This window comes from Salvelinus namaycush, chromosome 27 (assembly GCF_016432855.1).
Source record: "Salvelinus namaycush isolate Seneca chromosome 27, SaNama_1.0, whole genome shotgun sequence".
Taxonomy (NCBI): Eukaryota; Metazoa; Chordata; class Actinopteri; order Salmoniformes; family Salmonidae; genus Salvelinus; species Salvelinus namaycush.
In genome coordinates this window covers 1,975,094-1,988,397 of record NC_052333.1, presented here as the reverse complement: position 1 = coordinate 1,988,397, position 13,304 = coordinate 1,975,094, and the positions used below count along the sequence as shown (strand labels likewise).

The window sequence follows — 13,304 nt, the reverse complement described above, 5'->3', positions numbered from 1 at the left end:
CTGGCCAAGATAAAGCAAAGCAGTGCGACACAAACAACAACACAGAGTTACACATAAACAAACGTACAGTCAATAACACAATAGAAAATCTATGTACAGTGTGTGCAAATGTAGAAGATTAGGGAGGTAATTCAATAAATAGGCCATGGAGGCGAAATAATTACAATTTAGCAATAAACACTGGAGGGATATGTGCAGATGAGGATGTTCAAGTAGAAATACTGGTGAGCAAAAGAGAAGAAATAAACAAATATGGGGATGAGGTAGTTTGGATGGGCTATTTACAGATGGGCTGTGTACAGCCACAACGATCGGTAAGCTGCTCTGACAGCCGACACACAATCATACACAGCCAATGGGGGGGGGGGAGTATACCCATGTAGATTTGACCTGTAACCTGTCCAGCCATTTCAGATCTACTGACTTGGTTGTAAGGGTTACTTGAAGTGTCTAGGCTCCTATTTGGGTTTGAGTGGGGGATTGGGCAGCCAAGACAGCCTGAAGCACTTCTGACCTGCACTAACCCCTTAGCCTTGATCCTGTCTCCCCCTCGAGTCTCTTCCTCCACCCTCGTCTCCCCCAGTCCTAATCCTGTTAGGACAGAAGTGGCTTAAACCTCCTCACCTCTCTGTCTGACCTCAGTGGCCTGTGCCAGATGGATAGACTGTGTGTGCGTTGTGTACGTGTGTTTGTGTACGTGTGAGAGAGGCTGTGTGTGTGAGAGACTGTGTGTGTGAGAGACTGTGTGTGACAGAGAGACTGTGTGTGACAGAGAGACTGTGTGTGACAGAGAGACTGTGTGTGTGTGACAGAGAGACTGTGTGTGTGTGACAGAGAGACTGTGTGTGTGTGACAGAGAGACTGTGTGTGTGTGACAGAGAGACTGTGTGTGTGTGACAGAGAGACTGTGTGTGTGTGACAGAGAGACTGTGTGTGTGTGACAGAGAGGCTGTGTGTGTGTGACAGAGAGGCTGTGTGTGTGTGACAGAGACTGTGTGTGTGTGACAGAGACTGTGTGTGTGTGACAGAGACTGTGTGTGTGTGACAGAGAGACTGTGTGTGTGTGACAGAGAGACTGTGTGTGTGTGACAGAGAGACTGTGTGTGAGTGACAGACAGACAGAGAGACGGGGTGTGTGTGTGTGTGTGAGACTGTGTGTGTGGGTCCACATTGCCTGGGTGTCTGCTTGTCTGGCCAGCCTTGGTGCTTAGTTCCAAGCTTTCTTCTCCGTCACTAGCGGGTGACGATTGTCAATCAACATCGGTAATGAAGGCCTCTGCTGAGGGCCAGACGATGTTGGCCAATCACGATACTTAGGCTGACTTGGTGAACTACTGAGGCTGTAACTGTTCCAGTATCGCAATATGTTTTGTCCATGGCAAACAGGAAGTAGACTCTCTTTAGTCCTTTCATTACTATTATATTTAACCTTTTATTTTAACTAGACAAGTCAGTTAACCTGTTTGGGCTGCAGCCCGACACCGGTACACTTATGACAACATCCAGCTCAAAGTGCAGGGCGCGAAATTCAAAAGATATTTTTTTTTAATATTTAACTTTCACACATTAACAAGTCCAATACAGCATATGAAAGGTACACATCTTGTGAATCCAGCCAACATGTCCGATTTTTAAAATGTTTTACAGGGAAGACACTATGTAAATCTATTAGCTAACCACGTTAGCAAAAGACACCACTTTTCTTACTCCATCAGTTTTTTACTCCATCAGTAGCTATCACAAATTCGACCAAATAAAGATATAAATAGCCACTAACCAAGAAACAACTTCATCAGATGACAGTCTGATAACATATTTATTGTATAGCATATGTTTTGTTAGAAAAATGTGCATATTTCAGGTATAAATCATAGTTTACATTGCAGCTACAGTCAGAAATTGCACCGAAAGCAGCCATAATATTTACAGACACCAACGTCAAATACCTAATTACTCATCATAAAACATTTCTGAAAAATACATAGTGTACAGCAATTGAAAGACAGGCATCTTGTGATTCCAGACAATATTTCCGATTTATTAAATGTTTTACAGCGAAAACAAAATGTAGCGTTATATTAGCGTAGCCACAATAGCCAGAAACACTTGGGCGCCTACGACCAGTTCACATGCACGACAGATATTAGAAATAGCATCATAAAATGTTTCTTACTTTTGGTGATCTTCCGTCAGAATGTTGGACAAGGTGTCCTTTGTCCAGAACAGTCGTTGTTTGGATCTGGAACGGCAAATTTCCCTCATCATTTAGCATGGGCACTTGCCAAGTGGCACGGATCTCTCCAACGTCAACAAAGTCAGAGAACGGAACACGGCAAAACTCCCGAAAAAATTTCAATAATCTGATTAAACTATATTGAAAAAACATACTTTACGATGATATGGTCACATGTATCAAATAAAATCTAAACCGGAGATGTTAGTCATCCATAACGACAGCTAAACAGAAGGCAAATCCATGTCCCCTTTCGCGCGCTCCAGAAACAGGAAATGGACGGTCACGTCATACAAAGAGCTTTAATTCCACCTCAGACCAAGATAAACACAATTTCTTCTCTCACCGCCTCTTGACAACCAGGGGAAGGTGTATGAAGTGTACGTAGACTCTTACGTATCATGCCCATGTATAGGCAGGAAGTTGAACAGAGCATCGATTTCTGACATTCCACTTCCTGGTCAGGAAATGTGCTGCAGAATGAGTTCTGTTTCACTCAGAGAAATAATTCAAACGGTTTTAGAAACTAGAGAGTGTTTTCTATCTAATAGTAATAATAATATGCATATTGTACGAGCAAGAATTGAGTACGAGGCCGTTTGAAATGGGCACCATTTAACTGGCTACTCAATACTGCCCCTTGCAGCCATAAGAAGTTAACAACAAATTCTTATTTTACAATGACGGCCTAACCCGGCAAAATCCTAACCCGGACGACGCTAGGCCAATTGTGCTCCGCCCTGTGGGACTTCCAATCACGGCCGGTTGTGATACAGCCCGGAATCGAATCAGGGTTTGTAGTGCCGCCTCTAGCACTCAGTTGCAGTGCTTTAGACCGCTTTAAAAACCTATTGTACGTAAAATATTGTGTGCTGTAGCTTGAATAATAAGTAAATGTGACTCTGGATGACAACATAATGATGTTTTGTTTCCAACATTAGAGCTGTTCTCCTAAAGAAGTTAAATCCTCTGTCACGACGTGGCCCTTTTGGGTGTATATCGTGGCTCCCCCCGTCTCACTCTCTCCCACCACCACAGGTTTTACAACAGTCATAAATTCCTGGTAGAAACTCTCTCTTCACTGCCATGGGGTATTGAGGGAGAGAGCAAATGGAGAACAAAGACATTTTTCTTGCCAAATCTCCTAATCCCCAAAATTGGAGAATTAAACAATATTTCTATTTTTGAGAATGTGGGAATGGTCCGTGGACACTTAAGAGACAGTCATGTCGAGTTTGTCTCACTTGGTGATGTCATGAAGGACAGGAGACAAACATTACTGTTGTACACTTCTCAATTATGGGGTTTGCATCTGGTGGTTGTATAAAATATATGAGTGAATATGAAACTATTTGTGAGAAGATGTGATGTTGGCCTTCTAAATGAGATACTTGCTGAAATATAAAGTTTAAACTAAGTGGCCACGTCCCTCTGTGCCCAGACATTACATCATGCGTCATGGAACCGCCCTTCTTCCACAAAGTATAAAACCACTCGTGACAAAATTGACATTTTATGCCAAAGAGACCCAAGGTAAGCCGGACGTCTTGAGTGGTTAAGAAATCTACAAACTAGAGTCAAGATAACGGCGGAACGAGGTCCTCACATTGGATTGGCTATCACTCTAGAGACCAAAACATGCCGGGTGACGCTGGTGTGTGAAGTGGTTTTAAACTACAAGTCTATCAAAGGACAAGACCAGAAAACGTGGAGATCATTCCCAAGTTGAAATGGCTAAGAAATCTACAAACTTAAGAACAATTATTCAGGCTGCAGCTTTTTAAGTATTTTTGTCTGGTAAACGCAACCGGTCGAACGACCAAATGGTAACGCTGACGTATCCATTATAACAAGCTACAACTACGAAAGACTTTAATCTCTGGCGGACAAACCAAACTTTCTGTCGACAATCTATCCAGGTGACGGACCGGATACGGATCGCAGAGAGGGACAACAAAGGCATACACTCGTAAATATGTAAATTGCGATTTTATTTTGGAATCAGCGGCTGTTCATGTTAAAAGTATTAGCATTTCATGAGTGTAGTTATCAACTGTATTACAGTGAATCCTCTCTGAGTTTCCCGCTCTTGAACTGTCCCCACCCCTTTCCTTTGTCTACCAAGCCGTCATATCGGCTTAGCACACTAGGGACTTTTCTATCATGTCAGTAACTAATGTGTGACCTATTGTGTGTTTATGTAGTTATGTGATTTATTAAGTTAGTAAATGAATAGGATAAGGTTCGTGCAGATATCCAAGGGTTTGCGACATTCAGAATATGACTGATGAGGTAATATCACATTAATAGAAGACTGTAATCGAATAAGATGTGAAAATATCTGAAGAGTTATATTTGGGAAATTGACACTGTAAACAACATGTTTCCGTGGTGCCCGCCGACTTTCCTAGTTAATTACTATTCCGTGATGCGTTGAATAATTATACATATAATTATGTTATAATTAATATTATAGAGAATTGATTTGATAATATACGGTCTTCACAATCAACGCTACGACACCTCCATCGGGGTCAGTAGATACTGTGGATGCGGCTGGCCTGCCCGGTGTGTTAAGACTGTTTTGATCCAGTTAGCTACCTCTCTTAATCTCCTTTTCTAAGCTCCCTGACTATCCGGATTCATCAGTCAACAAGACGTCAGTCATTTTAATGATGATGATGATGATGGTGGATGAACATGAAGTTAATGACCTCCTTTGGGGATCAGTAGTATGTTTACCAGAGTGCTAGGCTGGTTTGTGATAGGCTTATATAGAGTTAGCTTCCTTTCTCAATGTCCAATCCCCTTTACCAAGCTTTTTTTAGTGTCACTGGCGACAACTTTATCCAGAATCATTAGATGGAATCATTAGATTAGACGCAGGGGTGAAAGTAGATGTCTCCCTGGTATGTGTGAATTTGACTGACCCATGCACTCATATCTTAAACATCCGGGGCCCTATGCGTATCGGTGAATCGTTACATCCCTAATAGATAGATAGGTACTTTATTCATTAGTCATAAGATGTCATCGATCACTTAGAGTCCGTTTGGTGAGGGATGGTCGATGAACAGCTCCATTAGGGTCAGTAGGTTCACTCAAGGCCAGTGTTGGCCAACCATGATGTTTACCGGAGTGTTAGGCTGTATTACGGTCAACACTAACATGCTGACCAGACTGTTCGCGTGCGCCATCGTGTGCATGTTGATTTTTGTCCCCTATGCACAAGGTCCTCTACTCCGACAATTAATACACAGATAAAAGTGTAAAAGTTTGTTTCTAGAAATCTCTCCTCCTTCAGGCTTCTTCTTCTATGGACTTTACATGGTGGTTGTCAACCAACTTTAAGGTGCATTACCACCACCAACTAGACTGGAGTGTGGACCTCAGTTCATCTTTCAATCACCCACGTGGGTATATGCTCCTAAAAACCAATGAGGAGATGGAGGAGGCGGGACTTGCAGCGCGTCAAGCGCCCCAAATACAACCAGGTTCTATTTTAGCGCCTGGCTACGCAGACGCTCGTTGACGTGCGTGAGCAGTGTGGGTGCAATGATTGAATAACATGTATGTGTAATTGTATTTTTCAGCGCACATGACGAGAGCGGTGTGGTCAGCATGTAAGCTAGCAACCTCTCACTGTCTCCAATACCTGGCTTGATGCAGGGTTATATTCTATTAGCTAAGTACAGGTTAACCCAGGTCAGACCAGGTCTCGGTTAGGGTTTAACCAGGGACAAGCTTAGTTCTCACCCTCTTTCTCCTCCCTTTTTAATATCACTCTCGTTTCTTTGCTCGTTCCTTATCTTCTTCCTGATGTCCTTGTCACTCATCTTCCACCGCCTTATTCTACATTCATCTCATCATCACCTTCCTCCTCTTCCCTCTTTTATATATTTCCCTCCTCTTCTACCTTCAGCCCCCTCTTCCTCCCTCTCTTCCTCCCTCCTCTTCTACCTTCAGCACCCTCTTCCTCCCTCCTCTTCTACCTTCAGCCCCCTCTTCCTTCCTCCTCTTCTACCTTCAGCCCCCTCTCTTCCTCCCTCCTCTTCTACCTTCAGCCCCCTCTCTTCCTCCCTCCTCTTCCTCCCTCTTCTACCTTCAGCTCCCTCCCTCCTCTTCCTCCCTCCTCTTCTACCTTCAGCTCCCTCTCTTCCTCCCTCCTCTTCCTCCCTCCTCTTCTACCTTCAGCTCCCTCTCTTCCTCCATCCTCTTCCTCTCTCCTCTTCTACCTTCAGCTCCCTCTCTTCCTCCATCCTCTTCCTCCCTCCTCTTCTACCTTCAGCTCCCTCTCTTCCTCCCTCCTCTTCCTCCCTCCTCTTCTACCTTCAGCCCCCTCTTCCTCCCTCTCTTCCTCCCTCCTCTTCTACCTTCAGCCCCCTCTCTTCCTTCCTCCTCTTCTACCTTCAGCCCCCTCTCTTCCTCCCTCCTCTTCTACCTTCAGCCCCCTCTCTTCCTCCCTCCTCTTCCTCCCTCTTCTACCTTCAGCTCCCTCCCTCCTCTTCCTCCCTCTTCTACCTTCAGCTCCCTCTCTTCCTCCCTCCTCTTCCTCCCTCCTCTTCTACCTTCAGCTCCCTCTCTTCCTCCATCCTCTTCCTCTCTCCTCTTCTACCTTCAGCTCCCTCTCTTCCTCCATCCTCTTCCTCCCTCCTCTTCTACCTTCAGCCCCCTCTTCCTCCCTCTCTTCCTCCCTCCTCTTCTACCTTCAGCCCCCTCTTCCTTCCTCCTCTTCTACCTTCAGCCCCCTCTTCCTCCCTCCTCTTCTACCTTCAGCTCCCTCTCTTCCTCCATCCTCTTCTACCTTCAGCTCCCTCTCTTCCTCCCTCCTCTTCCTCCATCCTCTTCTACCTTCAGCTCCCTCTCTTCCTCCCTCCTCTTCCTCCCTCCTCTTCTACCTTCAGCTCCCTCCTTTTCCTTCCTCTGGAGTTTTTGGACTGCTCTTTCTACCTCCTCCCTCTCTCTCTCACTCACACACACACACGTGAGAGACAGATGACTCTGGGCCATTTGTTGTAACAGGTGTGCTACTGTTTCTCCACACACGCACACGCAAACAAACCACTTAAGTCACCAAACAAGGACACACACACACACACACACACACACACACACACACACACAGCAGCTGTCAGATGTGGTTCGGTCTTTGATCCGTCCCTTGTGTTGGAGTGAAACTGATACCCCTCTGAGACAGACGTGAAGTGGAGGGTGATAGTGTGTGTGCCGCAGGGTAAGGTACCCCTCTCTTTGTCCCTCCCTCCCTCATCCCCCTTTCACAGCAGTCAGGCAGAGTAAGATTTGGCAGAGTAAGATTTCAGGCAGATTGTAAAACAGTCATCTGGCAACCCGAGAGAGAGAGTGGAGTATTCTCTCTCTCTATGTAGGGGTGTACTGTAGATCTCCCAGGTGCTCTGCTCTTCCTACCTGCTGTCTGTTCTGTTGTGAGAGCAACGTAAACAGCAACTTTAAACACAACGCAAACTGTCTCTAAAGGCGAAGCTGATTAACAGTTGGCACGCAGGGAAGTGAGTTACAGTGTCACCCTGTCAGCGAGTGTTGTTTAGAGACAGGTGTGGGGACGCCCGTATAGAGCCGCTCAATAGAGGAAAGGAGATGTTTTGGTCATGATAAGGTAACTGTTTGTTTCTCCCATAACACACACTGTTATGGTATCACATAATGTGAGGTGTTCAATAGTTGCACAGTGGCAGTTAATGTTTTGAATTTGAACAGTGACCGGTCAGGACGACACGGGGGGGGGGGGGGGGCAGTAAAGAAAAGAGAGGTATTGGTTCTGAAAAGGTGTGTCCACCATTTTGTTCCCAGAACACTGCTGTTGAATATACAATTGCTTCGTTGTAAAGGAATACAGTTGGGCAAATGTTGATGACTTTTGTGCCTCTATGAAAAACATCCTTTATATGAGCACATAAAATAGATGTATTTATTTTTTATGATATAGAGAGACTCTCCCAGAAAACAATGACAATATATAACATGTAAAGGTAGTTTGACTCTGTCTTTTCCACCAGAAACCGTATGTGTGTGGACGATTAAACCATAATTAAGGTAAAGGTGATCGGCCGTCCCCGCGGTTAAAGGTGATCGGCCGTCCCCGCGGTTAAAGGTGATCGGCCGTCCCCGCGGTTAAAGGTGATCGGCCGTCCCCGCGGTTAAAGGTGATCGGCCGTCCCCGCGGTTAAAGGTGATCGGCCGTCCCCGCGGTTAAAGGTGATCGGCCGTCCCCGCGGTTAAAGGTGATCGGCCGTCCCCGCGGTTAAAGGTGATCGGCCGTCCCCGCGGTTAAAGGTGATCGGCCGTCCCCGCGGTTAAAGGTGATCGGCCGTCCCCGCGGTTAAAGGTGATCGGCCGTCCCCGCGGTTAAAGGTGATCGGCCGTCCCCGCGGTTAAAGGTGATCGGCCGTCCCCGCGGTTAAAGGTGATCGGCCGTCCCCGCGGTTAAAGGTGATCGGCCGGCCCCGCGGTTAAAGGTGATCGGCCGGCCCCGCGGTTAAAGGTGATCGGCCGGCCCCGCGGTTAAAGGTGATCGGCCGGCCCCGCGGTTAAAGGTGATCGGCCGTCCCCGCGGTTAAAGGTGATCGGCCGTCCCCGCGGTTAAAGGTGATCGGCCGTCCCCGCGGTTAAAGGTGATCGGCCGTCCCCGCGGTTAAAGGTGATCGGCCGTCCCCGCGGTTAAAGGTGATCGGCCGTCCCCGCGGTTAAAGGTGATCGGCCGTCCCCGCGGTTAAAGGTGATCGGCCGTCCCCGCGGTTAAAGGTGATCGGCCGTCCCCGCGGTTAAAGGTGATCGGCCGTCCCCGCGGTTAAAGGTGATCGGCCGTCCCCGCGGTTAAAGGTGATCGGCCGTCCCCGCGGTTAAAGGTGATCGGCCGTCGCCGCGGTTAAAGGTGATCGGCCGTCGCCGCGGTTAAAGGTGATCGGCCGTCCCCGCGGTTAAAGGTGATCGGCCGTCGCCGCGGTTAAAGGTGATCGGCCGTCGCCGCGGTTAAAGGTGATCGGCCGTCGCCGCGGTTAAAGGTGGCCGGCCGACCAGCTGGACTTAACTCTGTGTGTGAGTCACATCTCTGTCTGTGCTACGCGCTAGGTATCTGTCTCTGCTACGCGCTAGGCATCTGTCTCTGCTACGCGCTAGGTATCTGTCTCTGCTACGCGCTAGGTATCTGTCTCTGCTACGCGCTAGGTATCTGTCTCTGCTACGCGCTAGGTATCTGTCTCTGCTACGCGCTAGGTATCTGTCTCTGCTACGCGCTAGGTATCTGTCTCTGCTACGCGCTAGGTATCTGTCTCTGCTACGCGCTAGGTATCTGTCTCTGCTACGCGCTAGGTATCTGTCTCTGCTACGCGCTAGGTGTCTGTCTCTGCTACGCGCTAGGTGTCTGTCTCTGCTACGCGCTAGGTGTCTGTCTCTGCTACGCGCTAGGTGTCTGTCTCTGCTACGCGCTAGGTGTCTGTCTCTGCTACGCGCTAGGTATCTCTGCTACGCGCTAGGTATCTCTGCTACGCGCTAGGTATCTCTACTACGCGCTAGGTATCTCTACTACGCGCTAGGTATCTCTACTACGCGCTAGGTATCTCTACTACGCGCTAGGTATCTCTACTACGCGCTAGGTATCTCTACTACGCGCTAGGTATCTGTCTCTGCTACGCGCTAGGTATCTGTCTCTGCTACGCGCTAGGTGTCTCTGCTACGCGCTAGGTGTCTCTGCTACGCGCTAGGTGTCTCTGCTACGCGCTAGGTATCTCTGCTACGCGCTAGGTATCTCTGCTACGCGCTAGGTATCTCTGCTACGCGCTAGGTATCTCTGCTACGCGCTAGGTATCTCTACTACGCGCTAGGTATCTGTCTCTGCTACGCGCTAGGTGTCTGTCTCTGCTACGCGCTAGGTGTCTGTCTCTGCTACGCGCTAGGTGTCTGTCTCTGCTACGCGCTAGGTGTCTGTCTCTGCTACGCGCTAGGTGTCTGTCTCTGCTACGCGCTAGGTGTCTGTCTCTGCTACGCGCTAGGTGTCTCTGCTACGCGCTAGGTATCTCTACTACGCGCTAGGTATCTCTGCTACGTGCTAGGTATCTGTCTCTGCTACGTGCTAGGTATCTCTACTACGCGCTAGGTATCTCTGCTACGCGCTAGGTATCTCTACTACGTGCTAGGTATCTGTCTCTGCTACGTGCTAGATATCTCTACTACGCGCTAGGTATCTGTCTCTGCTACGCGCTAGGTGTCTCTGCTACGCGCTAGGTATCTCTACTACGCGCTAGGTATCTCTGCTACGTGCTAGGTATCTCTTCTACGCGCTAGGTATCTCTACTACGCGCTAGGTATCTCTGCTACGTGCTAGGTATCTCTACTACGTGCTAGGTATCTGTCTCTGCTACGCGCTAGGTGTCTGTCTCTGCTACGCGCTAAGTATCTGTCTCTGCTACGTGCTAGGTATCTGTCTCTGCTACGCGCTAGGTATCTGTCTCTGCTACGCGCTAGGTATCTCTACTACGTGCTAGGTATCTCTGTGTGTATCTTCTATCCATTACATTTTGTAAGGAGCCAGAGAGTATTCAGTAATGGGTTATGGCTCTCACTGCTCGACAGATCGAGATGGGGGGAGAGAGAGAGAGAGTTATATTATGGAGCCAGTGTGAGTCAGCAGATTGACACAGCTCTAGGGTGCGGCTGCTGCACTCACTCACACCACCACTGGACTGCAATAACCTAGAGCCACAATGGCATCCGGTCAGAGCTGCAGTGGCATGCAGACTGGATTGTGCTAATACATTTAGAGATGGAAACTGAGCTCATATGATTGACACTCAATGAAACCACATTGCCTCCCCCTCTTTCTGTAGCTCTTGTTCACTCTCATCAATGATTTAGAAGGAGAAATAAGGCAGAAACTCCCTTTAGCCAATCCAATGCTTTTAAATCCATCCATAGTAGCAGGCAAGCCATGTCTCTCCCTCTCTGTCATCGGGGCCATCCGATGCTTTTGAATCATTCAGGGGTAGTGTACAAGTGTACACTTCGTGTAGAAGGGTATAGAATCAGAACACAACCAATGTCTCTCTCGTCAGGTCCAGGGGACAACGTCCCAACAGGCTTCTCAGTCCAGTCCAGCGGCACCATGAGACCCTCTGTGTCCTTCTGTCTCTTTATCTCTCTGTCTCTGTCTTCAGGACCAGGGGACAACGTCCCAGCGGTGTATGGTCTGGATGTGACTGACGTGTCACAGTGGGAGGAGACCGTCCTAAGCCCAGCCCTTCTGATATTGGATCGTCTCACTAAGGTGGAAACAGGTTTTCAGTCTTTAGTCCTGATTTTTGTTTTACGTCTTCGGTCAAATGTTCTGTAATGTTTGTTGAGATGACTGAATAAAGTTTGTTTTGATTTGATTTTGCTCACTTCCTCTTTAACTCCGCCCCCCCAGGGGGAGCGACCCTCCGTTGAGCCAATGAGAGTGGAGGGGGCGGGGAAGAGGAACAAGCGAAGCCGTCACACCTGTGAGCTGTGTGACAAGGTGATCATAGGAGACCTGGAGTGGACAGGTGGGTAAATGTTCTTCCAACGTTGTGGGTTGGCATGACTGACCCTCGGTATACAATAGGAACGATTATAACTTGGCAGTTCTGTGTTTCTGAGAATGTTACATATAGGCATTCCTTGTGAGTCGGCGCTCAATGTCTCTGGAGTGACGTGCACCAGACTTTTATGTTTATCGTTATCTAATGTTGAACTCACTGACTTGAAACCTGTCTGTCTTTCTCTGTTGTCTCCAGCCCATCTCAAGTCTAAAAAACACCACTATCATGTGAGGAAGAGGAGGAAGTCCGAGCCAGAACCTGAACCAGCCAGCGACCAGCCCCAGGGGACTACTCCACCTCCCACCCCTACTACAGATGGCCCTACCCTGGCTAACTCCACTACTCTAGCCCCTGGCTCAGCTGAGGCCTGTGGAGAACCAGAGTCCCCAGGTACCAGTTCTACTGAGAAAGAAGCCCCAGTTCTATAGGAGAACTATAAGGCCCTATGATCAGTATTGCGGGTGGGACAGAAGGCTTTTTGGCCTCATCTTGTGACCTGCTTGTCGGATTGACTCCTATTAAATCAGAAAGATAAAAAGGAACAATCAAGGAAACTTAATCCATTAAAATTTTTATTTTTTATCTGAGGACAACACTGAGACCAGGGATAAGTCGGTCTCTTGACGACATCACCACTATGACATCATCGCTCACGTCTATGACTTCGTCATTGTTTGACTCATGGAGAGTTCATGGATTGGTCGGTTTGGTTCCTTGGATTCTGAAGTGAAGTTGAATTGTGACAGAACTCTCAAATGGAATCTCAGTTGATGTTTTAATAAGACCAAACCTTCTCTGTCCTCTTGTCAGGTGACCGTCTTGTAACACACTGTATGGCACGGCTGTGTTTGCAACGAGATGTACGTGTGTCTCCATTGTAATTAAAGATACTTTATTTTTTATTTTTATGACTTCAGTTGTGTTTGAATGACCAGACAAACATGAAATGATTTAATAGTTTTGTTGTGAGTGAAGTGGGATTTGTACCTTCAGTGGGACATCTTAGGAGTTTTTAAAGTACTGTGTTTTCACTGCACTGATTCACGCCACTGTTATCAACGCAACAATTTAAACCATTTTACTGAGTTACAGTTCATATGAGGAAATCAGTCAATTGAAATGAATTCATTAGGCTCTAATCTATGGATGTCATATCCCTGGGAATACAGACATGCAGAAGTAAGGACGTGGATCAGAAAACCAGTCAGTATCTGGTGTGACCATCATTTGCCTCGTGTGACACATGTTCTTCACATAGAGTCGATCAGGCTGTTGATTGTGACCTCTGGAACGTCGTCCTACTCTTCAATGGCTGTGAAAAGGTGCTGGATATTGGCGCAAACTGGAACACGCTGTCGATCCAGAGCATCCTAAACATGATCAATGGGTGACATGTCTGGTGAGGTAAGCAGGCCATGGAAGAACTGGGACATTTTCAGCTTCCAGGAATTGTGTTTAGATCCTTGTGACATGAGGCT

The 13,304-nt window shown here is 47.5% G+C and overlaps 1 protein-coding gene across 1 annotated transcript in view; it reads left to right on the top strand.

Annotated features, from left to right (window-relative positions):
* The window catches only part of trit1 (tRNA isopentenyltransferase 1), a 53,806-nt gene extending 41,078 nt beyond the window's left edge, over nt 1–12,728 (top strand). Inside the window, exons 9-11 of the mRNA XM_038965796.1 lie at nt 11,422–11,531; nt 11,673–11,790; nt 12,022–12,728. Of these exons, the coding sequence (XP_038821724.1) occupies nt 11,422–11,531; nt 11,673–11,790; nt 12,022–12,254 (461 nt within the window). The 3' untranslated portion in view covers nt 12,255–12,728. The remainder of the gene's footprint in view (nt 1–11,421; nt 11,532–11,672; nt 11,791–12,021) is intronic.
* Nucleotides 12,729–13,304: the final 576 nt, after the last annotated feature.